The 25,336-nt window shown below is 40.3% G+C and overlaps 1 protein-coding gene and 1 long non-coding RNA gene across 2 annotated transcripts; both read right to left on the reverse strand.

The window, feature by feature from the left end:
- Positions 1-22,559: 22,559 nt before the first annotated feature.
- Positions 22,560-23,212, reverse strand: LOC144888815 (uncharacterized). Its single transcript, XR_013621347.1, has 3 exons — positions 23,120-23,212; positions 22,896-22,985; positions 22,560-22,761 (listed from the first exon to the last, which is right to left on the reverse strand). It is a non-coding gene; the product is annotated as an uncharacterized LOC144888815 (long non-coding RNA).
- A 122-nt stretch (positions 23,213-23,334) lies between these two features.
- LOC144888770 (uncharacterized) lies at positions 23,335-24,409 on the reverse strand. Its single transcript, XM_078767963.1, has 5 exons — positions 24,374-24,409; positions 24,038-24,277; positions 23,792-23,885; positions 23,568-23,657; positions 23,335-23,433 (listed from the first exon to the last, which is right to left on the reverse strand). The coding sequence occupies exons 1-5, from the start codon at positions 24,400-24,402 to the stop codon at positions 23,335-23,337; spliced, it is 552 nt and encodes a 183-aa protein (XP_078624089.1). The 5' UTR covers positions 24,403-24,409.
- Between the last annotated feature and the right edge of the window lie 927 nt (positions 24,410-25,336).

Here is a 25,336-nt window from a genome sequence, read left to right on the forward strand (position 1 = left end):
AAAATCCTGTTTTCTCTTTGTCATTATGGGGTATTGAGTGCAGATTGATGAGAGAAAAAATGAATTTAAACGATTTCAGCAGAAGGCTGCAACATAACAAAATGTGAAAAAAGTGAAGGGGTCTGAATACTTTCTGAATGCACTGTATATATATATATATAATTATATTTATATATATATGCAGACTTGGCATTTAATATGGAATATTTTTTTTGTGGGGGTCAACTTACTTTTCAAGATGTCTTAGAACCAAAAGTTCATTGCAATTATGTTGAAATTATTCTAGATTTTGTTAATGTGACCTTTAAAAGAAACAAAAACCACATTTGACATTTCGAAACAAATAAATTGATCCTTCAAAGTGATGTAAACTGATATCGAACTCAATTCATGGACAGTACTGTGTTAAACTTCTGTACGTTTTCCAGAAGTATCTCTTTATTTTGCACATTAGCCAAAAAATATTTTAACAAAAACAAAAGTTAAATTACGACTGGGATTACGGACAGTAAAATTACAGTTCAGTACGTCGTGCAACCCCCACGAGCATTCAGGAGAGCACGGACACGTCGAGGCATGCTGTTCACGAGATTTGCCAAGGTTTGGACAGGAATCGCTTGCCATGCAGTTACAATAGCTTGCTGCAATTCACGCACAGAGGCAGGCTGCTGGTCCAAGTGGTCGATTTGCACGTTAATTCTGCCCACAAGTTCTCTATTGGATTCATATCCGGGGACATGGCAGGCCACTCCATATGCTCGACAACACGGTCAGCAAGAAAGTGTTGGATCATGCGAGCATGATGAGGCCATGCATTGTCATCTTGGAAGACAAAGTTTCCTCAAAAGGCTGCACGAACAAATGGAAGCAATGTTTCTTCCAGAATGGCCCTGTACTTGAACTGGTTCAGGTTTCCATTCAGAACAACCAGGTCAGTTTTGCCCCCTGCATGGAAAGCAGCCCAAACGGTCACCCACCACCTCCAGCTTGGATGCTTGGCACTATACAATCTTTGTTGTAGGCTTCATGCACTTGTCTGCGCATTCGGACGTGGCCATCTTGACGATAGACCAGAAATCTAGACTCGTCACTGAAGATCACGTGATTCCAGTGTCCTGGCTGCCATTGACGGTGCTCTCTGGCCCACTGCAATCGGCGCTGGTGGTGTTGTCTGGTCAGGCGTGGCTTTCTCAGGGGATGACTGGCACGATAGCCTGCTTGAACCAGTCGTTGGTCGACTAGCCTTCTGGATACAGGCACATTTGTCAGTTGCTGCCACTCAGCCCTAAGCCGATTAGTTGACGGCCATTGCGGACTAACCAGTGCAGCTGGCGATCATCCCTCCTTGTGATTCTGCGGGGACGTCCTGGCCTCGGTATTGGAGTAGGGACACCCCTCTGAGCATTTCGTTTCAGGATCTTTGACACCTGACCTTGAGTGATGCCATACTGCCGAGCAATAGCACACTGTTTCATGCCGGAATTTCGTAAAGCCACCACTCCATGACAAACAGCATTGTCGAGTTGATGTGCAGCAGTTGCAGATGTGCAGCAGTTGCAGATGTGCAGCTGATGTGCAGCGTCTGCAAAAGTTATTGCAAAAGCAATAACTTTTGCAGACGTGCAGCAGTTGTTTTCCACTAATACAGAACGCAACAACCCTTGTATACCCGACTGTGAAGCCAATCATCAAATGCACCTGTCCGTACATTTTGCCACGCCACCTGTGATATAATCCTGTTGTTGACTTCTTGCTGCGACAGACAATCAGTGACATGAGTAGGTGATAAATGTTGCTTCTGGGACACCTCCGTTTAACATGGGAAATCCCTATCTAATGTCATTTACCCCCCTGTCTTTTTCAAAAATCATAAACACCTCTATTTCTCCCTCTATGAACCTATAATCCTTCTCACCTTATGAACCTATAATCCTTCTCGCCTTATGAACCTATAATCCTTCTCACCTTATGAACCTATAATCCTTCTCACCTTATGAACCTATGATTTTCTTCCTTTATGAACCTATAATCCTTCTAGCCTTATGAACCTATGATCCTTCTCACTTACATGTAATTTTTACCCTATTCCCCCCACTACCCCCTTAATGTAGTTCCTTAGACCACTCTACTAATGAGCCTATAAATATATTATCTCTTTCTAACTTTTTAAAGAGTTCCATTCTCCTATAGAACTCATCCCCATCAAGTATATTTATAAAGTATACAGGTTCCTTAACCTTTTGTTGTGAAAGGTATAAAGTGGTATGTTTCACGGAGGGTTCTTGTTTGACCTCCTCCTCTCCCACATACCATTTTAAAATTACAATATTTATTATCCGATTGATAACCATTAAAGTTCTCACTCCACTCTAATATATTTTTCTTCCCGCCCTCCATTACCCCACTTAACAAATGAATACGTTTATCCGTCTTGAGAACCTTCTGACCAGTGATTCTCTCAACCTCTTGAATCTGATATTTTTCACATTCGTTATGTTTTCCATTTATATAACAAGGTTGATTACACCTCCACTCTTTAGTCTGGTTGATACTTGGTTCTATCATTTATATAATAGTAAAAAAGGCGGCGGTAGCCCATTAAAATCCCTAACCCCCCCTTTTTAACTTATCACTTATATATATATCTTATCACTTATATATATCTTTTCACTTATATATCTTATCACTTATATATCTTATCACTTATATCATATCACTTACAGTATATATCTTATCACTTATATATCTTATCACTTATATACTTATATAACCATAAGGGAGACTATCAATTCCATTTTCTAAAATAAACCTCTTATCATCAAAAGCCCCCAATGCTTTCTTATTCACCTCTTCTGAATATAATTGATGTTTATAACTTCTTATTCCATTAATCTTTCAAAACTCTTCTTTCTTTGTTGTTAAACAGTTATAATAATCCTTAAAGTTTATTGTTTCTTTAATGACATTTTTATTTACACCTTTTAACTTCTTATCAGTCTTTTCAACGTTATTCACAATGTATTTATAAGCATAAGCCTTCGACCTCAATCCCACAAATTCACTCATAACATTTCCTCCCAATTCATCCTTGAACTTTCCAATCACCTTTTTATTTTTAGAAGAGAACAACTCACTCTCTGGACTGTAATTACTTGTATCATAGATATTAATGTCCTTTTTCATGTCTGAATAAACATCATCAGTATTAATTTTCAAAATAAAACTATCAGTATCCATATACAACAATGACACATTATCCTTATACTTTGATTTTAGATTAATATCAAAGTAATCATACATTAATGACTTTGACAAGTCAAGAATTGATGTTCAAATGTAAATAGGTTTGTCCATTTCAATACTCTCTTTAACCAAATGGATCGCACAAAAGTTCTCAGTAAAGACCTCAGCTCTCGTAAAACTCGGTCTATTAATTAATTTTGATGCTTGTTCCCAAGATGTTGCTAGTCTGATATTTTGTCTTTTCCTCACATTCTCCATGGTCTTACCAAAGACCGCATTATTCATCAATTTATAAAAGTCTTTCTCAAAATCTGTTTTTGACTCTGTTCTTCTTTGTGTATTAAAATCAATGTACCCCTTTAACCAATGACTTTGATTGAACTTTAGAACCCTGTGGATCTTCTCTACTCTTAGACCTTTTGATAAATATTGTCGCAAATTTCTTTGGTGTAGTACATAATTTTTCTTGTTATATAATGTAGTAAGTAATTTTTCTGTTGATTCACCTATATCAAACGATCGTTGATAATCACTCAACCATTCTTTCTTTGGACTTTCTTTCTCACAAGCAAATGGAAGATCTTTATGTTTGATATGAAGTTCTTCAGGATATTTTAAATCGACCTCAAAATAATAACCAACCTTTGAATCATCCAATTCTTTTTGTGTAGAGATACATACATCTTGTAAAACCTTTGTGTAGTCTTTTTCCTTTACCCATCTTAGTTTCCCATAAGGAAGAGCTTGAGACATTGCCCAGCCATACAAGTTGTTTGCGTCATAGTACATCAAGTAAGAACTCTCTTTCGTTGAATCATAATTTGGAAGATATTTGTTATTTGCTTTTGCATATCTGCTCGAGCATACTTGTGAAATTCCACCTCTTTTTGCCTTTTCAATCATCAAAAGCATATCGACATCGGTTATCAAATCCAAATCTTGTTTTGTCATTTTCAACATCGCGCTCCAAGCCAATCCAGGTGCTGTGTAGTAGTGAGCAGGATCCAATCCATATCCAGTGCGACAAACAGATCTAAAGGCTTCAAATACATCGGCCAATAAAAGCACATCAGTTTTGAGATACAAATCGTGATACTCGCCAAGATTCTTGATGTTATATTTTTCCCAAACATTTTGTGCATGTACATAATCTTTATCAGATATATGACTGTTGTTTAATTTGTTATCGAAATTTTCTTTTAAAGGAAGTTGTGTTTCATTGAATCTCTCAAATGAATCCATATAGTCATAGGGGTAAATTCCCTTTTGTGTTAGAAAATCTTTATCTGAAAAATACTCTGAAAGACATGGAAACTCTTTTAGATTTTGAACCAAGTTAGCCAATGGACTTGCCATGAATTTAAATGTATCAAGAAATCTGATATGAGTCATAGGAGATGTGTGAATTGTTTTTGTGAATGAAATGTATTTCTGATCCGTGTTAGGAATTGCTGAAATGTGTCCAGATGTCTTTGAAAGTTCATTAATAAATAGATGCGTATCATAATGAGCGTTGTTATGAAGAAAGACAGGAATGAAAGAGGGGAGTTGATAATTAATATTACAACTTTGATGAGCTGGACCTCTATATTTACCAGTGAGATGACAATGATCTCTAACCTTTAGACCTTCACCAATTTTTTCCTCACAAATATGACAAACATTGTTTTTTCTAAATTCCCTTTTCTGTTCACTCGTCAAGGACATTGGTTTATTAGTTTCTCTCATTATCTTGGTTAATCGGACACAGTCTCTTTCTAGTCGTTTCACAAACTCCTCTGGGGTATTTGAGCCTCTATACTCCTCTAACTTGTTATATTTATCACCAACGGATTTTTTTTTTTTTTTTTTTTGTATACAGGATCGAGGCTCGTGAAAGAGCGAAGATTTGAGAGCGAAGAGCGAAGATCATGATTTGATATAATAACAAAAACCGCAAGGAGTATGTTTTTGATATTTATTTGTGTATGATTCTTTTGGATCTGGAGAAGCAGTATCTATTTTTTCTAGAATACTTTCAAAATCAGCATATATAACAAATGGATGTTTGATCTTTTTCTTTTCATCTTTGAATGTGATATTTGAGCCTTCTTTAGGCATATTGATTACCGTTGATTTATGTTCACCACAATAATTTGAATGTTTATCTAATCTTTCTTGTGTATGGAACAAGTTAAGACAACGCAAACAAATATATATTTTATTTGTTCTTTTACATACTTGTGGTTTTATTAATTTAGCAATATCTTTAATGTATGTATAATGTGAATTTTCCTCTGAATTAAAATATAGAAGATTAATATGAGTTTGTTTACAATTGTCAGAAAGCTTTAAAACCTGAATGCTGTTTGTTTCTGTAAGACCATAAACATTAACTGATAAATTATTTATCTTTTCAAATTTAGGAATATCATTTAAAGCCATAGGAAACTTTAGATCTTTCGTATTTAATGTATTCTCATATTTTTTATAATGAGATACTCTTTCATCATGAAAATGTGGAGGATGTAAGTGTGCTAGAATAGACCAGAGAAAACATTTATTGTCTTTATTTTTGATATTGATAACTGCTTTTCTATTTTTGATAACACTGGGTAAATCAATGTAGGAAGAAGCTTTTAGAGGATCTGATTTAAGAATATGAATGTCTATGTAAATAATTTTTCCTATATTGAATCCACTTCCTACGATTGAATTATCCACATCTTGCTCTTGTTTAATAAGTTCATCATGGACTCCTGATGTTTTAAAATCTTGATATGAAGATATAAAGTGTGGCTCAGTTCTCATGTATGGTGTATCTATAATTCCTTCGTCCTTTGTCATTTCTAATTTTACTCCCATATAAAATTTAAGTGGTTTCATTTCTTTTAGTGTTTTTTCAATCAACGTTTGAACAGCAGGTTTAACTATTTCTACAGCATCAACTATAGACTCTGGTTCAGGAGGTTTGAAGTTAAAGACTCTTATTTTAATATGTCCTTTGAATGCGCCATCAGAGTTTTTAGTTGTGATAAAATTTGATAAATGTAGAATTGTTTTAAGATGTATTTCGAAGCCTTTCTTGAGGATATTTTTATTACATGCAGAACAGTGTTTTGTTTCCTTCTGAATAGGAGATAGTAGGTGAAGTAGATTAAATGTGTGTTTGTTAGTTTTAAGGTGTCTTTTGTATTGTTTATATTCTTGTTCACAAACGTCGCAATACGTTGCTTTGATCATATTTATTTATATAGTAAAATTATACTTAAAACAAAGTGCCTTTTTTAGAGGCTTTTAAAAAGATGAAACTGTGCTTAAAGTAAAACACCTTTGAGCTTTTCAACTCGTTTTATGTATATAACTTTACTTAAAGTAAAACACCTTTGAGCTTTTCAACTTGTTTTATGTATATAACTTTACTTAAAGTAAAACACCTTTGAGCTTTTCAACTCGTTTTATGTATATAACTTTACTTAAAGTAAAACACCTTTGAGCTTTTCAACTCGTTTTATGTATATAACTTTACTTAAAGTAAAACACCTTTGAGCTTTTCAACTCGTTTTATGTATATAACTTTACTTAAAGTAAAACACCTTTGAGCTTTTCAACTCGTTTTATGTATATAACTTTACTTAAAGTAAAGCATCTATGTATTAGCCAGAAAGTTTAGATACTCTCGTTCATCAATTTCAATTTCACTATCTGAGTCATCAATAAAGCTACTCTCATAACTATAATTTGAACACAAACTATTAGTATCATAACTATCTTCAGATCCTAGACTCTCAGTATAATAACTCTCAGAGTATTGACTGTTAATATCACTCATTTACATACCATTAAACTTCCATCAATATCTAGATATTTTCTTTCATTAGAACTAATAACCACAATATTTTTTACATTAAATGTTATTTTCAAATAATCTCTAATAATCAGAGTACGGAATGATAGTTCACCACTAATATTCATATTATTAATTTCACCCACATCTTTGGGTCTATTAAAGAATATACAAATGTTTCCTCTAGAATCGTTGATGGTCTTATCATTCATTTTCAAAGCTTCTTTATCAATGACCTTTTCAAGCTTTGAGTAAATTGTTAGTAGTAGTGGAGAAACATTTGTCAAATTTACTTTAATAGAGTTATTAATTAACATAGCTTGTCCCGTAAATTTAATAAAAGGACACATGTTATTCTCCATTATGGGTTTAATCCAAAAATTTCCATATTTATCTTTGTTCAATTTCACATCTTTGACATATTTTTCTATATCTTCCACCGAAGTAGAGATTGATTGAAATTTGTCTTTTGTGTTTTACTTTAAGCACAGTTTCATCTTTAAAAAAGCCTCTAAAAAAGGCACTTTGTTTTAAGTATAATTTTACTTTATAAATATGATAAATTCTGAAGGATATTTAGAATTTCCAGACTCTCCATATGATAAATTAGAAATCTGCCACCGTTGTGGTAGAATAGGGCTTAATAATGAGGGTTCATATAAACAATGTATTTTCTGTGATTTAATTTTAATTAATGATAATAAAAAATATAGAAAAATATATAACTCTTTTAAATTAGAACCAAAAATGAATTATTTTACAAGATTAATAAGAGAGATGAATGTTAAGTATTATGGTGATAATACACCATTTCTTACAAGGGAAGAGACTATTTGTATTGAGGAAATGTATAAGGGTTTAATGATATTTATTATTCAAAATAATTTTAATGGAAATGTTAATACAAGATACTACATAAACAAAATAATGGATTATTTTGAAATTAAACCTGAACTCAGGATAAAATATAGAGTTTCTCAAAAAACTCAAAAAAAGTTAGATGACTTGTTTTCCAAATATATAAATGAATGATTTTTTACCCGTTTGGGAAAATAAGATAAAATTTAATAACCATAAAAATCTTCCAAATTCATTGAGATGTCTAATAGTCGGTTCAAGCGGATGTGGAAAAACCTGTTTACTTTTAAAGATGCTCCTTAGTCCTAATTTTTTAGATTATGATAATTTAATAATTTTTACAAAGTCTAGTTTTCAACCCGAGTATCAACTACTCTCACAGGGTTTTAATGCGGGTCTTAAAAAGGAAGACATTATCGGTTTATTTAAACTTCAAAACAAACTAAATGATTATAATATTGATGATATAATACAATTATTTTGTGATACACAGAAATCAAAATCAAAACCAAAACCCATAACTTGTATTCTCAGTGATAATACGGATGATATACCTTCACCTCAAGATTTAGATAAATCAAAAAAGAACCTCGTTATCTTTGATGATTGTGTTAATGAGAGAAACCAAACAGTAATGGATAGCTACTATACAAGAGGGAGACATTCTTCTTGTAATTGTATTTATCTTAGTCAGTCATATTTTCAACTCCCTCGGCGCTCAATAAGAAACAATGCTAATACTTTTATTTTATTTAAGTTAAATTCAATAGATACAAATAATTTTTGGAGAGATAATTGTTCTACATTATGTAGTAAGAAGGAATTTGAAAATAATATGAAACACACGATTGGAAAATATAAATATATTGTTGTGAAACAAGATGAGATACTAAATGATATTTTTCAATAAATAAATACAGAAAATGAATACCGAAGAAAGAGTAAGAAAGTTTAAAGAACGTCAAGAGTTGGTTTCAAAAGTTGTAAAGCAACAGGAAGACATAAAGAAGAAAGGGAGACAGAAACTAACTGGTGAAGAAGCCTTTGAAAGAAAACAAGAGAAATTTTTTTAACCACTTTTAAAAACTCAACTAACGATTTCACCTACAGTTCCCACGGTAGAATTTACTCTGAAAAAATTTCAAATGCTCAAAGATTTTAGTCAAATGACAGAGCAAGAACTTGGAGAATTAGAATATGATGATGAAGGATTATTTCGGCATCTTGAGAAGGTAAATAAACTTTCCAATTATATTGTAGAAGCTCTTCAAAACAATGAATATTTGAAGGGTTCAAAAACCAGAGCAGGTCTCATTCCAACAGAAGAACCAGCACAGTTCCATCTTGTGAAAGAAAAGTTATTGATATTTAATGATAAATTGGTGTTCTTAAGTTCTGACCAACCAAATGTTGAATTAACCCCAAGATTAATGTTTCTTCTAACAAAAGATGGACATGCTAATTCACCTTATTTTGATGAACCGCTTGACATGGAAAGAGAGGAAGATAGAGAGTATATTGAGTTGCTAAACGCACTTGATTATGGAGTTTCTGTTGCTGGTAAAAGTAAGAAGAATGAGAAGGAGAAACATATTATTGATGCTTTAAGTAAGCTTGGTTCGGGTGTTAGTTTTCTTCCAAATGACCCATCACAATTAGTTAATAGGTTATTATTGTTGTTAGGTAGTAAGAAGGCTGGAAACAACAATTGTTTTAATGAAGCATCCGCCATTTTAGATCAGTTGATGAATATGAAAATAATTAATAAATGTCAATACAAAGATATTTTATTAGCTATTAAATAAGATGAGAAGCACAATTCTTAGTTTTAATTTCACAATGAGTGATTACACAGCTTCATTCCCTTACCCACTACAACTTGACCCCACAAAAGAATATGAGGCTTCTTTGTTGTCAATGGAGACTTAAAATACCCTTTTTAATATCACAGAGAAAAACAACAAGTTTAGTTATAATCCAGGAAGTGGATATAAAACTATAACCGTTTCACCCGGTGCTTACGAGATTTCTCAAATATCTTCAGAAGTCTCTCGCCTTATGAAAGAAAAAGGTGATGAACCAAAAAATATTGTCATAGATATTCAAAAACACACTTCAAAATCAACTATTAAACTTAAAAATAATTATAAAGTTGATTTCACGGTTGAAAATTCGTTCAGAGAGCTATTGGGTTTCTCTTCTAAAAAGATTGAAACTAACGGGATGTCTTACAGTGATAATGTCATTCAAATATCCTCCGGTATAAATTCAGTATTAATTCATTGTGATTTGATTGATGGTGCTTATAACGATGGAATAAGAACAAATACAATATTTTCATTCAGTGCATACTCAACCCCGATTGGTTATAAATTTAATATGGAACCAAAAAATCTTGTCTATTTACCTGTGTCAGGAAAAACCATATACAGAGTAAATTTTAGGATAACCGACCAAGATAATCGTATGATATCCTTTAATGATGAAATTATATCCATCAGAATTCACCTACGTGAAGTTTTTCAATAAATAAAAAAGTGGTTATTGTGAGAAAACACGAGATGGGAAAATATAAAATAATTACAGGGGATGGGATGTTCCTTTCACCATACTATAAGGGTGAAGGTATGTTTCTTGGTAGAGGATACTATAAACCAAAGAGACAACGGGGTGCGGGACATCAATTTAGAAATAAAGGAGATGGGATAATTGATACTCTAATGGGTATTGGTTCAACCATCCTTAAACATAAAGACCTAATTGGTTCAACTGCTTCAGCCGTGGGCTCAGTTGCGGGTGCTATAAAGAGTATGAAAGATGCTCAAAAGGAGTCTCATAAATTACAAGCAATCAAAGAAATTAAAAAAGGTAAAACTCAACTATCTTCACAAGAACGACAAAAAATCATTAAAATACTTGGGTCAGGGTTTCAACGATTTTAATGCTATATAAATACAAGTATGGAAGCGATTGATAGTATCTATGATTTGGATGATACGATTATCATTTCAAACTCTACTAAAAAGGAAGACTATTTTAAGGTAAATGCTATAACAGGAACAGACTGGAATTCAAACGGAACAAAAAGTTTTGAAATAAATAATCAACAAACTTACTTGAATATAGCTGATAGTTTCTTGCTGTGTAAATTTAAATTCACTAAGGCTGCGAATAATACTAATGCTACACTCGTAAATGATTTCTTCTGGAAAATGTTTGATAGTGTCCGCCTGTATATTGGAACACAAGAGGTTGAAGCGGTTGATTATGTCTCTGCTATATCTGAAATGATGAAATTTACACTATATTCGTTTAGTGATAGAATGGGTAAGGGAGCTGTTGAAGGTTTTATTCCTGATATGTCAATGGGAACAAATGCTGACCCTGGTTATAGTCAAAGGAAGTCAATGTATAATGATGATACAAAAGCAGAGAATAGTTTTACCGTAGCAGTACTTCTGAAAGGTATATTTGGATTTTGTGATTATGATAAAGTTTTGTATGGTCTTAAAATTAGATTTCAACTACAAAGGAATGATAATGTAAATAGGTTGCTTTTTGGGGTTGAAAATGCTTTTGGCGACAATAATAAATTTGTTATTAATGATTTGTGTTGGTATATCAGTGAATATACTCCTAATCTTAAAACGGAAGAGATGTTAAATAGAAGACTTAACTCAAAGAAACCGCTAAATGTATCATACCTTAAAAGAAGATGTCAACACGTTAAACTGGAACACACTACCTACACTTGGAATTTGGGTGTTCTTGAAGGAAAGCCACGATACCTATGGCTCATTTTTAAGAAACCAGATGGAGAGGAGGGTACTGATAAGAATAATGCGCTGAGTGATAATGCTAAGGTGAAACAACTTCGGGTTTCTCTTGATGGAACATTTTATCCGCGAGATAGATTGGAAATTGATTGGGAAAAAAATGATTATGCGGAAGCCTACAAGTCTTACCAAAAGGTATGTGAAAGCAACGGTAATAATGAACCTATTTTGGATATGGTTGCGTTTCAAAAACTTTATACAATCTATGCAATTGACCTGAGTTCTCAAAAGGAAACTATAAAGTCTAATAGAGTGGATACTTCTCTATACATTGAAAAAGGAGAGAATGAAGAAGTTGATGCTTATTGTTTGCTTTTGGAGGAAACAGAATTACAGATTAATACAGATAATGGTGTTATGATTAATATCACATAGGTTTTTTCTCATAAATAAATGAGTAGGAAAGAACTGGTATATGTTAATCAAATCAATCTTAATAAATTAACATCTTGTATTCAAAATCAAAAGCCTTGTATTATTCACGTTAATACAATTCAAAGAAAAGGAGCAGTAAGAATTGATGTTTTACTTACAAGAGAGCAGGTAAAAGCACTAAATGATGCTGGTTCACTTAAAATTAAAATGACAAAACCTATGTTAAAGAAATATTCAATACAAGAGGGAGGATTTCTCCCGTTTCTAATTCCTTTATTTGCTGGTTTAAGTGCGGCGGGAGCATTGACTGGTGGTATTTCAGCAGCGGTAAAAACTGCTAATGAAAGGAAGGCACAACTAAAAGCTCAAAAAGAATTGGAAAGACATAACAAGGAGTTGGAGAAACAAATTAGTGGAAGTGGTGTAATTGTGGATTTTGCTCAAAAACTTGAAAGTCTACCTGATAAAGCTAGATTGTTAGTTGGAGATATGCTTTCCTCTATCGCTCAAGCGGGTGTTAAACTAACTAAAAGGGGTAATGGGTTATATCTTTCTCATAAATAAATGGATAAATGGTTTAAACAATTTGGAAAGAATACAATGTCAAATATAGAACTTACTAAATATTGTAAAAAACTAAAAATTGATAATGTGGTTATTTGTATGAGAGATGAATTTTAAAAGTTGTCCAAGAATACAATGAATATTATTATGAATTTAGACACACAGAATGGTTCTCATTGGGTTTGTATTCATAATAGTCAGGATAAATATTATTTTGATAGTTATGGTATGCCACCGCCTGTTGAAGTAATACAATTCTTACAGAATGGTGTTTATCAAACATTTCATGTTCAAGAACTTAATTCTAAATGTTGTGGTCAATTATGTTTATATGTATTATTTCAACTCAACAATAATGAAAATTTTTATGATATTGTAGCGGTTACCGCTGGATGTACATAATCGCCTTGCACCAGCCAGAACACGGCCAGACGCGCCTCTCCCGGGCATGCCCGGACTCACTGTTCCCGGGCACGCCCGAACCTCCCGGGCACGCCCGGTCTCGTCTTTCCCGGGCATGCCCGCTCTCGCCTTTCCAGGGCTCGCCCAGAGCGTCCGGGCATGCCCGCTATCGCCTTTCCAGGGCTCGCCCAGAGCGTCCGGGCATGCCCGCTATCGCCTTTCCAGGGCACGCCCAGAGCGTCCGGGCATGCCCGCTATCGCCTTTCCAGGGCTCGCCCAGAGCGTCCGGGCATGCCCGCTATCGCCTTTCCAGTGCTCGCCCAGAGCGCCCGGGCACGCCCAGCCTCGACTTGCCAGGCCACAGCCAAACACGCCCGGGCAGGTCCAGACTCGCCTTTCCAAGGCTCGCCCTTGATACCCGGGCATGCCCGGTATAGCTTTTGCCGGGAAAACTTCCCGACATAAATGTGTATATATATATTGTTGCCCGAAAAACGGGCTTGTCAGAATACCTGAGCTGTTTTGTTTCAATAAAGCAACTCGGACGAATTCCGTCTTTGGTCGCGTCAATTCTTTCGACTCGCGTTGGAGCGCAGTTCCTTCATTGGTGACCTACCGACATGGATACGGCAGTGACGCTTAAACTGCCTACCTTCTGGGAGACTCACGCAGCTGTTTGGTTCGCCCAGGCGGACTCCCAGTTCGCCCTGTGAGGCATCACCGCGGACGACACCCGCTTCCACCATGTTGTGGCGGCGCTCGGTTCCACCACCGCGGCCCGCGCCTTGAGCCTCCTCCAGCACCCGCCGGCTGCTGACAAATACGACGCGCTGAAGACGCTCCTCCTCGGCGCTTTCCCCCTCTCACCGGCAGCACGCGCACGGCGCCTGCTTGACCTGCCCGAGCTCGGCGACACGGGCCAGTCCGAGCGCATGGACTATATGCTCTCGTTGCTCGGCGAGCACTCTCCGGCATTCCTGTTCTGGGAGCTGTTCCTCCGTCAGCTGCCTAACCCGGTACGCCTCGCCCTGGCTGGCACGTTGATCACGGATTCCCGCGCCCTCGCCAGGGAAGCCGATAAGATCTCCTCGGTGGGCCAGCACATCGGCGCGGTTACCTGGAGCCCGCCGCCGTCCGAGGCGACGCCCACGACGCCCGAGCGCCCTGCGCGGTTGGAGGCCGAACTGCCGGTGCAACTGGCGGCCGCCACGCCGCACCGCCGGCTTCCGACACGACGGCCGGGGCCTCCACCTGACCGGGCGTGGTGTTATTACCACGCCAGGTTCGGACACAAGGCTCGGACGTGCGGGCCCCCGTGCACTTTCGGCAGGTCGGGAAACGGCCGGGCCGGCGTTCATTCCCAGCCATGAGCGCCGGCCACTCGGGCAACTTGCTGTTTATTCGGGACAAAGCGTCTGGACGGCGTTTCCTGTGCGACACCGGCGCCCAACTGAGCGTCATACCTGCCTCCGAGCAGGACAGGCTGGACGCAGTTTGCGGCCCCTCTTTGGTCGCTGCTAATGGCTCGGCCATACGCACTTTTGGCCCACGCGTCGTCACCCTCTGCTTCGGCAGCCAGCGCTTTCAATGGACTTTTGTTACCGCCAGCGTCCCCGTGGCTTTGCTGGGCGCCGACTTCCTCTGCGCGCACGGGCTGCTGGTCGACGTCAAATGACGTCGCCTTGTCCATGCCGAGACCTTCAGCTCCCTGGCGTGCACAATGAGCAGCTCCGCGCCGACCGAACTGGCGTGCGCCCTCCCGGCAACGAACGAGTTCGCTCGCCTGCTCGTGGAATTCCCGGCCCTCACGCGGCCGACGTTTTCGGCCGTCGCGGTGTGGCACGGGATCGAGCACCACATACCCACTACGGGCCCGCCGGTCTACGCCAGGGCCCGCCGCCTCGACCCAGCCAAGCTCGCCGTGGCAAAGGCCGAATTCGACGCGTTGGAGCACCTCGGCATCGTGCGGCGCTCCGATAGCGCGTGGGCCTCGCCACTGCACATCGTGCCAAAGCCGGGGGGTGGATGGCGCCCGTGTGGCGACTACCGCCGTCTCAATGACGCTACCACCCCCGACAGGTACCCGATCCCGCATATTCAGGACTTTTCCGCCCGTTTGGCGGGACGGGTCATCTTTTCGAAAATTGACCTGATACGGGGCTACCACCAGGTACCTGTCCGGGCGGCCGACGTCCCGAAGACGGCCGTCATCACGCCGTTCGGCCTGTTCGAATTTTTGCGGATGCCGTTTGGCCTCAAGAACGCGGCCCAGGCGTTCCAGCGCTTGATGGACGGCGTGCTGCGCGACCTGCCGTTTCTTTTCGTCTATCTGGACGACATCCTCGTCGCCAGCACATCCCGCGCCGAGCACCTCCTCCACCTCCGAACACTGTTCGGTCGCCTCAGCGAGCACGGCTTAATTGTCAACCCGGTCAAATGCCACTTCGGCGCGACGACCGTTGACTTTTTGGGCCACCGCATCACCAAGACCGGGGCCGTGCCGCTGCCGACCAAGGTCGAGGCCATCACCACGTTCCCGCGTCCCCGTTCCATCAAGGCCCTCCAAGAGTTCCTCGGCATGGTGAATTTTTATCACCGATTCGTGCCCCGCGCTGCTCAGCTCATGCGGCCCCTTTACGAGGCCCTCCGGGGCAAGCCGGCCAAGCATGACATTGTTTGGTCCGCGGCCATGGACGCGGCCTTCGCCAGTGCCAAACGGGCCCTCGCCGATGCAACGCTGCTGGCTCACCCGGTGCTCAACGCGCCCATCGCCCTCACTACGGACGCCTCCAACTACGCGGTGGGCGCCGTCCATGAGCAATGGGTGGACGGGGTTTGGCAGCCACTCGCTTTTTTCAGCCGGCAACTCCGGCCGAACGAGTTAAACTACAGCACGTTCGACCACGAGCTGCTCGGGCTATTCCTGGCCGTTCGCCATTTCCGACACCTCCTGGAGGGCCGCCCGTTCACGGCTTTCGTCGACCACAAGCCGTTGGTCTACGCAATGGCTAAGGTCACGGAGCCGTGGTCGGCCCGCCAGCAGCGCCACCTCTCCGCCGTGTCGGAGTTCACCACGGACATCCAGCACGTCGCCGGCAAAGACAACGCCGTGGCCGACTGCCTTTCGCGGGCCAGCGCGAACGCAGTCCACCTCGGCGTGGACTTCACGCTCATGGCGGCCGACCAGACCACCGACGCCTCGGTGCAGGCACTCCGCGTGGCGGACACGGGCCTCCGCCTGGCCGACATCCCCTTCGCGGGCACCGTCCTGCTCTGCGACGTCTCCCAGGGCCAGCCTCGCCCCATCGTGCCCGTTTCCTGGCAGCGCCGCATCTTCGCCTCCATCCACGGCCTTTCTCACCTGGGCCGGAAAGCTTCTCAGAAGCTGGTGTCGGCGCGTTTCGTCTGGCACGGCCTTCGACGAAACATCCGCGACTGGGCCAATGCCTGCATGGCCTGCCAGCGAGCCAAGGTCCACCGCCACACCCAGGCCCCGCTGGCACCTTTCGCCGTGACTGAACGGCGTTTCGACCACGTCCACGTGGACCTGGTGGGTCCCCTGCCCCCCTCGCGGGGGTTCACCCACCTGCTCACCATGGTGGTCAGGACCACCAGGTGGCCGGAGGCCGTGCCCCTCACCTCCACCACCACCGCCGACGTGGCGCAGGCGTTCATCGCCACCTGGGTCGCGCGCTTCGGCGCACCAGCGGACATCTCGTCCGACCGCGGCCCACAGTTCACGTCTGAGCTTTGGGGCGCGGTCGCCCGTTCGTTGGGGGTCATGCTGCACCGCACCACGGCCTAACACCCCCAAGCCAATGGGTTGTGCGAGCGGTTTCACCGCTCCATGAAGGCCGCACTCATGGCCGGCCTTCAGGACGACGGTTGGGCCGACCGGCTGCCGTGGGTCCTTTTGGGCCTTCGCACGGCCCCCAAGGAAGACCTCCAGGCATCCGCCGCCGAGCTCGTCTACGGCCAGCCACTCCGCGCCCCGGGCGAATTCGTGCCTGACGCTACCAGTCCCTGGTCCGCCGCTCGCCAGCGCTCGGACCTCCAGGAGGCCGCCCGACGATTTGCCCCCGTGCCGACGTCCCGCCACGGTGGCCCCCAGTCCTACGTCCCCCCGGCGCTTCGCACAGCGGAGTACGTCTTTGTGCGTCATGACGCGCACCGGGGGCCACTCCGGCCGCCGTACGACGGGCCCTTCCGGGTCCTGTGACGGGGCGACAAGTCTTTCATCGTCGACTTCGGCGGCCGGCCGGACCGGATTTCTGTGGACCGCCTCAAACCGGCGCACATGGACGTCGACCGACCACCACGGTTGGCCCTTCCTCCACGGCGAGGCCGCCCCCCGTCCACAGTTCCCCCCGCTCGACCACCCACCACCACGTCAGACCCCTCCCCACGACCCTCCAGGGGTCGCTTCGGCCGGGTCATCCGGACCCCCCTTAAATTGACCCTGCCGGTGCAGGTCGATTCTGGAGGGGCGTGTGTAGCGGTTACCGCTGGATGTACATAATCGCCTTGCACCGGCCAGAACACGGCCAGACGCGCCTCTCCCAGGCATGCCCGGACTCACTGTTCCCGGGCACGCCCGAACCTCCCGGGCACGCCCGCTCTCGCCTTTCCAGGGCTCGCCCAGAGCGTCCGGGCATGCCCGCTATCGCCTTTCCAGGGCTCGCCCAGAGCGTCCGGGCATGCCCGCTATCGCCTTTCCAGGGCACGCCCAGAGCGTCCGGGCATGCCCGCTATCGCCTTTCCAGGGCTCGCCCAGAGCGTCCGGGCATGCCCGCTATCGCCTTTCCAGTGCTCGCCCAGAGCGCCCGGGCACGCCCAGCCTCGACTTGCCAGGCCGCAGCCAAACACGCCCGGGCAGGTCCAGACTCGCCTTTCCAAGGCTCGCCCTTGATACCCGGGCATGCCCGGTATAGCTTTTGCCGGGCAAACTTCCCGACATAAATGTGTATATATATATTGTTGCCCGAAAAACGGGCTTGTCAGAATACCTGAGCTGTTTTGTTTCAATAAAGCAACTCGGACGAATTCCGTCTTTGGTCGCGTCAATTCTTTCGACTCGCGTTGGAGCGCAGTTCCTTCAATATCATTTTTAATCTAATATAAATGACTTATGTTGGAAAAGATGGTTCTATCTTTGGAAAATCCTCTCAGGATATTGATTTATCAAATTATTATACAAAGGCACAGGCTGAACGACAAAAATATAGTACAAGTAAAAATATTAATATGAAGAATACTTATAAATTAATCAATTATCCAAACCCGACAGATGCGAATGACTTAATTAGATTTAGTGATTTATCACAATATATATTTTTAAAGAAAACAGCACGTTTTGTTAAACAAGTAAAATTTACAACCACAACACCTGGTTATACTGACCATACACCTTTCCTCATTGAATTTAACTACCTGCTTACAATTGAATTTTATAAAGAAGGACATATAGTTAATATGCGAATTAATAAATGGGGGTATGATATGCCTGATTTAGGGTATAATTGGTCTTTTTCAATAAACATAGAAGACCTACATGATTTGAATCAGTCTCGTAAAGAAGAATATTATCCACTTGGTGAGGATAAGGATTTATGTGGAAGTACAATTAATAAACAACAAATACATGGTTTTAAGAAAAGAAAAATATATGATAGTATAGCGATGGTTAGCATGACAAAGAAGGAAGGTAATGAGATAAGGATAGAAAGCTGAGGAATACAAACCGATTTGGTAGTGGGAAGATGGGGTGGTATTACCTGTCATAATATTAATCTCACATATATTTCTGATACATGGCAGGAAAAAGACTACAAGAGAATTATAATTTTTGTATTCAGGGATACCTACAATAAAAGGGTGCTCGGTATTACATACCTTATGATTTGGAGCATATACATGGAAATTTTGTCATTAAAAACTGGCCTTATACTGATATTGCTAAACCCACAAATAGAGACTTGTTTAAAATATTAAATAAAAATGAACTTCTCAAAATTATGAAATATAAAACTCTTTTAGAAATCGTCAACAAATCTTATTGGTATCCTATTATGAGAAAAATAATTATAGATACAAGAATATCTCAAAATCCAGATGAGTATATGTATAATATTCTTTGGGGCTCAAGCTCAAGGGTAGCAAGGGATGAGGAAGGAGTTGAAGAAGAGAAGGAGGAAGGAGTTGAAGAAGAGAAGGAGGAAAGAGAGAAGGAGGAGAGGGAGAAAAAGGAGAAGGAGGAGAAGGATGAAAGGGAGAAAAAGGAGAAGGAGGAGAGGGAGGAAAGGGAGAAAAAGGAGGAGGAGGAGAGGGAGGAAAGAGAGAGGGGGGAAAAATATAAAAATATGACCATTCCTGAGATTAATGAAAGATTGAAGTTATTATGACAAATAAATCAATCTCAACGCACCGAAGAGGAAAATAAAGAACTAATGACTCTTATGAAGATATTGGTTTTTTAATTTGCTGTAATAAATTCAGAGAGCAGATATACAACATATAGTTGATGATGTTGGTGTTATTGACTTTAGTTAGTTTTATTTGTAAATAAATGGAGGAGAGAGTGAAGGCATTCCTAAGGATTCTTTATGTTTTAAAAATCAAGATAGAAATGTATATGTTGAAAACCCAAAAGGCTTTGGCACTATGTAGGACTTTTTCTCATAAATAAATATGAGTTATTGTCTCAAATGTAAAAAGAAAACGAAATCTAAAAATATCTCCTTTGTTAAAGCTAAAAATAATAGAGTTTATCAAAAAGGAATATGTCAAGTGTGTGGCTCTAAAAAGTGCCAATTCATCTCTCCTAAAAGTAGAGGAGACATACAAAAGTTTTTGTCAGGAAGTAAATTTACAACAACTGGAATTCCAGGGGAACTACATCTACCTGGATATTCTTTCTGTGGTCCTGGAACAAACCTGGATAAAAGATTAGATGAGGCTGACAATCCTAAACCTTGGTCTAAACCTACAAATAGGGTTGACGAAGTGTGTATGAAGCATGATATTGCTTATGGGAAAACCACTACGTTGACTGAAAAACATAAAACCGACAGAGAAATGTTGTATAATTTGTCTTTGATACAAAATCCAACGTTGAGAGAGAAGGTTGATAGGTTTATTGTGAGAAATTTGATAAATGCTAAATTGAAACTTGGCCTTGGTTATTCACCCTCAAAAAACTATTAGGCTCCAATGATGTCATCAAGACTGAGGAGCTTTTGGCTGATGAATTACATAAACCTATAATCACAAAGTTTAAAAGAAGGAAAGTTTATTCTAAATACACCGACCACATATGGTCCGCTGATTTAATCGAACTAAAAAATGATAAGGGATACAAGTATGCTTTAACCGTAATTGATTTGAGGAGTAGATTTGCTTGGGTTGTTCCTTTGAAAAACAAGAGAGGTTATACTCTGATGTTAGCCTTCCAACAGATATTTAATAAAAGTAAAAGAAAACCAAAGAAACTGTGGACCGATGAGGGAACAGAGTTCTATAACAAAATATTTATGAAATTTCTTAAGGGGGAGGGTATTAAATTATACAGCACCTTTAATGAAGGAAAAGCAGTTGTTATTGAGCGTTTTAATCATACTTTAAAAGAGAAATTATATTAAAAATTCACACAACTCGATTCTCAACAATGGGTGTATTTTATTCAGGATATTGTAGATAATTACAATAATACAGTTCATTCATCAACAAAATCAAAACCATCAGAAACATTTACAAAATTAGAATATGAAAAGGAGATTAATTTGAGAAAGCCCAAGTTCAAAGTTGGTGATATTGTAAGAATATACAGATGGAAAAGTCATTTTGAGAAAGGTTATACAAAGAGATGGACTAATGAATTATTCAAAATCGTTGATGTAATGGATACTATGCCTTGGACTTACAAATTATATGATACTAGGACGTGCCCGTACGTGGGTGCCTGTTCCTTGCCAAAAAAAAAAAAAAAAATGTCTTCGCCCATGCATGCATGGGCGTGCCCATGGGCCCATGGGCGTGCCCGTAAGTGCGTGATGTGACCGTACAATGAATGTATCGTCCCGACGCCGCAGCTCGGATGGCGCTGCAGTTAATCGGGCCTGTATCGGCAGAGTTATTATAAACGTGTACTACAATCGATCGTACCTTACAGCGTCTGCTCGCCACGTTCAGCATCAGTACGTCGTCACTATGACTATCCGTAAGTCCGGAAGTGACGTCCTCATTTGACTGTCCGGAAGGTCGCATATCGCAGTTACGATGAATCGCAAATTAGTTTTAATTAGTTTTAAAACATAGTTTAACGCCAACATAGTTTGCCAACGTGAAATAAATGAATACGCTCTCAAATGTGCCGTCCGAGGCAGTGTCTGTTCGCCACGTTCGGCACACGTGATAGCTCGCTGCTCTCTGATTGGTTGAATCGTTTTTTGGACATAGCTCGGTAACTACTTCTCCGATTAATATGAAACCTTGAAAAGGCACATCCTCGGGTCCCCAGCAATATACCTGGCAAGTTTCAAGTATATCGGACCCGTGGTTGTCGAGAAACAGCGGTCACAGACAAACAAACACACAGACACACAGAGATTACTGGAATTATAGATAGATGAATTGGGAAGAAATCTTGGGTTCATTTTACTCACAAGAATTACAAAAAACAAAACTGATAATTCATTAAACAACAACCATCCATACTTTCATCCACCCAGATTAGCTAATTTAATTAGTAGCAATAAAAAAAAAAAAATAAATAAATAAAAATCATAAGCCACACCCACACAGACCCCACCCACAAACCCCGCCCACACAGACCCTGCCCACACAGACCACACCCACACAGACCCTGCCCACACAGACCACACCCACACAGACCACACCCACACAGACCACACCCACACAGACCACACCCATCATCCCCCACCCCTATGTGCCCCCACCCTTGATCCCCCCTCATCCCACCCCCACCTTCCCCACACACACAAGGGGAGGGGAGGGGTGGGATGAGGGGGGATCAAGGGTGGGGGTGCACCTTCCCATCTTTTTTTCCTTTATTCTCTTTTTGTAATTAAGAATTAAATAATTCTGGACAAAGCGAATAAAATCAAAATTATTAAATAACATTAAAAACATAAAAATTATAATAAAACATTTTTCATGAGGTATAAATTCAGTTTCTTCCATAAATTCAGTTTCTTCCAAGGTATCATGTGGTATAAATACAGTAATAATATCAAAATTATTAAATAACATTAAAAACATAAAAATTATAATAAAACATTTTTCACGAGGTATAAATTCAGTTTCTTCCATAAATTCAGTTTCTTCCAAGGTATCATGTGGTATAAATACAGTAATAAAATCAAAATTATTAAATAACATTAAAAACATAAAAATTATAATAAAACATTTTTCACGAAGTGTAAATTCAGTTTCTTCCATAAATTCAGTTTCTTCCAAGGTATCATGTGGTATAAATACAGTAATAAAATCAAAATTATTAAATAACATTAAAAACATAAAAATTATAATAAAACATTTTTCACGAGGTATAAATTCAGTTTCTTCCATAAATTCAGTTTCTTCTAAGGCAGTCCAACAGAATGTTGTCTCCCATGTTGGCTTCACCAATTCCTTTTGTGTCTGCAAGGCACAAAAGGGATTTTAAATTAAATTCACCAAACACAGTATTTACCTGCCGTGCCATCCCAAAACCACATGAGGGCAGTCTAGGACCATAAATGAGAAACTCCATTTTTCCAAATTTTTCAACTCACATGAGCAGGAAATGAGTTGAATTCAGTTTCTTCCAAGGCAATCCAACATAATGTTGTCTCCCATGTTGGCTTCACCAATTCCTTTTGTGTCTGCAAGGCACAAAAGGGATTTTAAATTAAATTCACCAAACACAGTATTTGCCTGCCGTGCCATCCCAAAACCACATGAGGGCAGTCTAGGACCATAAATGAGAAACTCCATTTTTCCAAATTTTTCAACTCACATGAGCAGGAAATGAGTTGAATTCAGTTTCTTCCAAGGCAATCCAACATAATGTTGTCTCCCATGTTGGCTTCACCAATTTATTTTGTGTCTGCAAGGCACAAAAGGGATTTTAAATTAAATTCACCAAACACAGTATTTGCCTGCCGTGCCATCCCAAAACCACATGAGGGCAGTCTAGGAGCATAAATGAGAAACTCCATTTTTCCAAATTTTTCAACACACATGAGCAGGAAATGAGTTGAATTCAGTTTCTTCCAAGGCAATCCAACATAATGTTGTCTCCCATGTTGGCTTCACCAATTTCTTTTGTGTCTGCAAGGCACAAAAGGGATTTTAAATTTAATTCACCAAACACAGTATTTGCCTGCCGTGCCATCCCAAAACCACATGAGGGCAGTCTAGGACCATAAATGAGAAACTCCATTTTTCCACATTTTTCAACTCACATGAGCAGGAAATGAGTTGAATTCAGTTTCTTCCAAGGCAATCCAACATAATGTTGTCTCCCATGTTGGCTTCACCAATTTCTTTTGTGTCTGCAAGGCACAAAAGGGATTTTAAATTAAATTCACCAAACACAGTATTTGCCTGCCGTGCCATCCCAAAACCACACGAGGGCAGTCTAGGACCATAAATGAGAAACTCCATTTTTCCAAATTTTTCAACTCACATGAGCAGGAAATGAGTTGACACTCCTCCGGTCGTCGAAGTTGTGAAATCCCTGGGTTTCATCAAACTTCATGTTGCTTGGTTGGTTTTTCATGCTGGAATAAAACAAACAGTTAGTTAAAGGAAATAACACACAGCTCACTTTGCCACACAGCACCTTTAACACACAGTTATTCAACCACCAACTTTGATAAAAAGGAGAAAATTAATGGATTGAAGTTTGTGAATAATTAATTATATCTCTTACCTCTCGCATAGAATTTCAAACAAGGTGTTTAATTCGTTGTCAGTCATTGGTTCTGTTGTTGAGACAACCTTGGAGAATATTAACGGGTGAGAGAGGCTTTCTAAACACTCAACCATCTCATTATGAAGACCCCTCCGAACTTCAGTGAATTCTGTAAGCGTTTCATTCAAATCCTCCCTTTGTTGGTGAAAATCATTGACTTCATTTTCAACATCAATCACCAGCTTTGATAAAGATAAACTGTAAAAAGAGAAAAAACAATAATTATTGAGAGGCTGTTAATGATGTTCCATATAAGACAATGAATAATTAATCGTGAGAACAAAAAAAACTTACCTGTCTTCTGATAAAGCTTCATCCTCCATCCTCCAGAGAAACATAACATGTGTTTAAAAAAGCAAGGTGTGGTTAGAGCCTTTATAGGCAAGGCTGGGTCATTGGCAAGGCTGAGTCATGGCTGAGTCATCCTGTGCCACGTTGGCAACTGGCTCAACAAAAGATGATGCAATGTTTCGCCATAAATGATAGAACCAAGTATCAACCAGACTAAAGAGTGGAGGTGTAATCAACCTTGGTATATAAATGGAAAACATAACGAATGTGAAAAATATCAGATTCAAGAGGTTGAGAGAATCACTGGTCAGAAGGTTCTCAAGACGGATAAACGTATTCATTTGTTAAGTGGGGTAATGGAGGGCGGGAAGAAAAATATATTAGAGTGGAGTGAGAACTTTAATGGTTATCAATCGGATAATAAATATTATAATTTTAAAATGGTATGTGGGAGAGGAGGAGGTCAAACAAGAACCCTCCGTGAAACATACCACTTTATACTTTCACAACAAAAGGTTAAGGAACCTGTATACTTTATAAATATACTTGATGGGGATGAGTTCTATAGGAGAATGGAACTCTTTAAAAAGTTAGAAAGAGATAATATATTTATAGGCTCATTAGTAGAGTGGTCTAAGGAACTACATTAAGGGGGTAGTGGGGGGAATAGGGTAAAAATTACATGTAAGTGAGAAGGATCATAGGTTCATAAGGCTAGAAGGATTATAGGTTCATAAAGGAAGAAAATCATAGGTTCATAAGGTGAGAAGGATTTATAGGTTCATAAGGTGAGAAGGATTATAGGTTCATAAGGCGAGAAGGATTATAGGTTCATAAGGTGAGAAGGATTATAGGTTCATAGAGGGAGAAATAGAGGTGTTTATGATTTTTGAAAAAGACAGGGGGGTAAATGACATTAGATAGGGATTTCCCATGTTAAACGGAGGTGTCCCAGAAGCAACATTT

Source organism: Myxine glutinosa, chromosome 14, assembly GCF_964187855.1.
Source record: "Myxine glutinosa chromosome 14, kmMyxGlut1.1, whole genome shotgun sequence".
In the NCBI taxonomy this organism is placed as follows: Eukaryota; Metazoa; Chordata; class Myxini; order Myxiniformes; family Myxinidae; genus Myxine; species Myxine glutinosa.

Bases quoted from the DNA above. Each gene is read 5' to 3' on its own strand.
- LOC144888770 (XM_078767963.1), bottom strand. From the start codon at position 24,402: ATGGAGGATGAAGCTTTATCAGAAGACAG. The intron at 23,886-24,037 runs GTAAGAGATATA...GTTTTATTCCAG, and splicing joins TTTGAAATTCTATGCGAGAG to CATGAAAAACCAACCAAGCA. The intron at 23,434-23,567 runs GTGAGTTGAAAA...TGTGCCTTGCAG, and splicing joins TCAACTCATTTCCTGCTCAT to ACACAAAAGAAATTGGTGAA.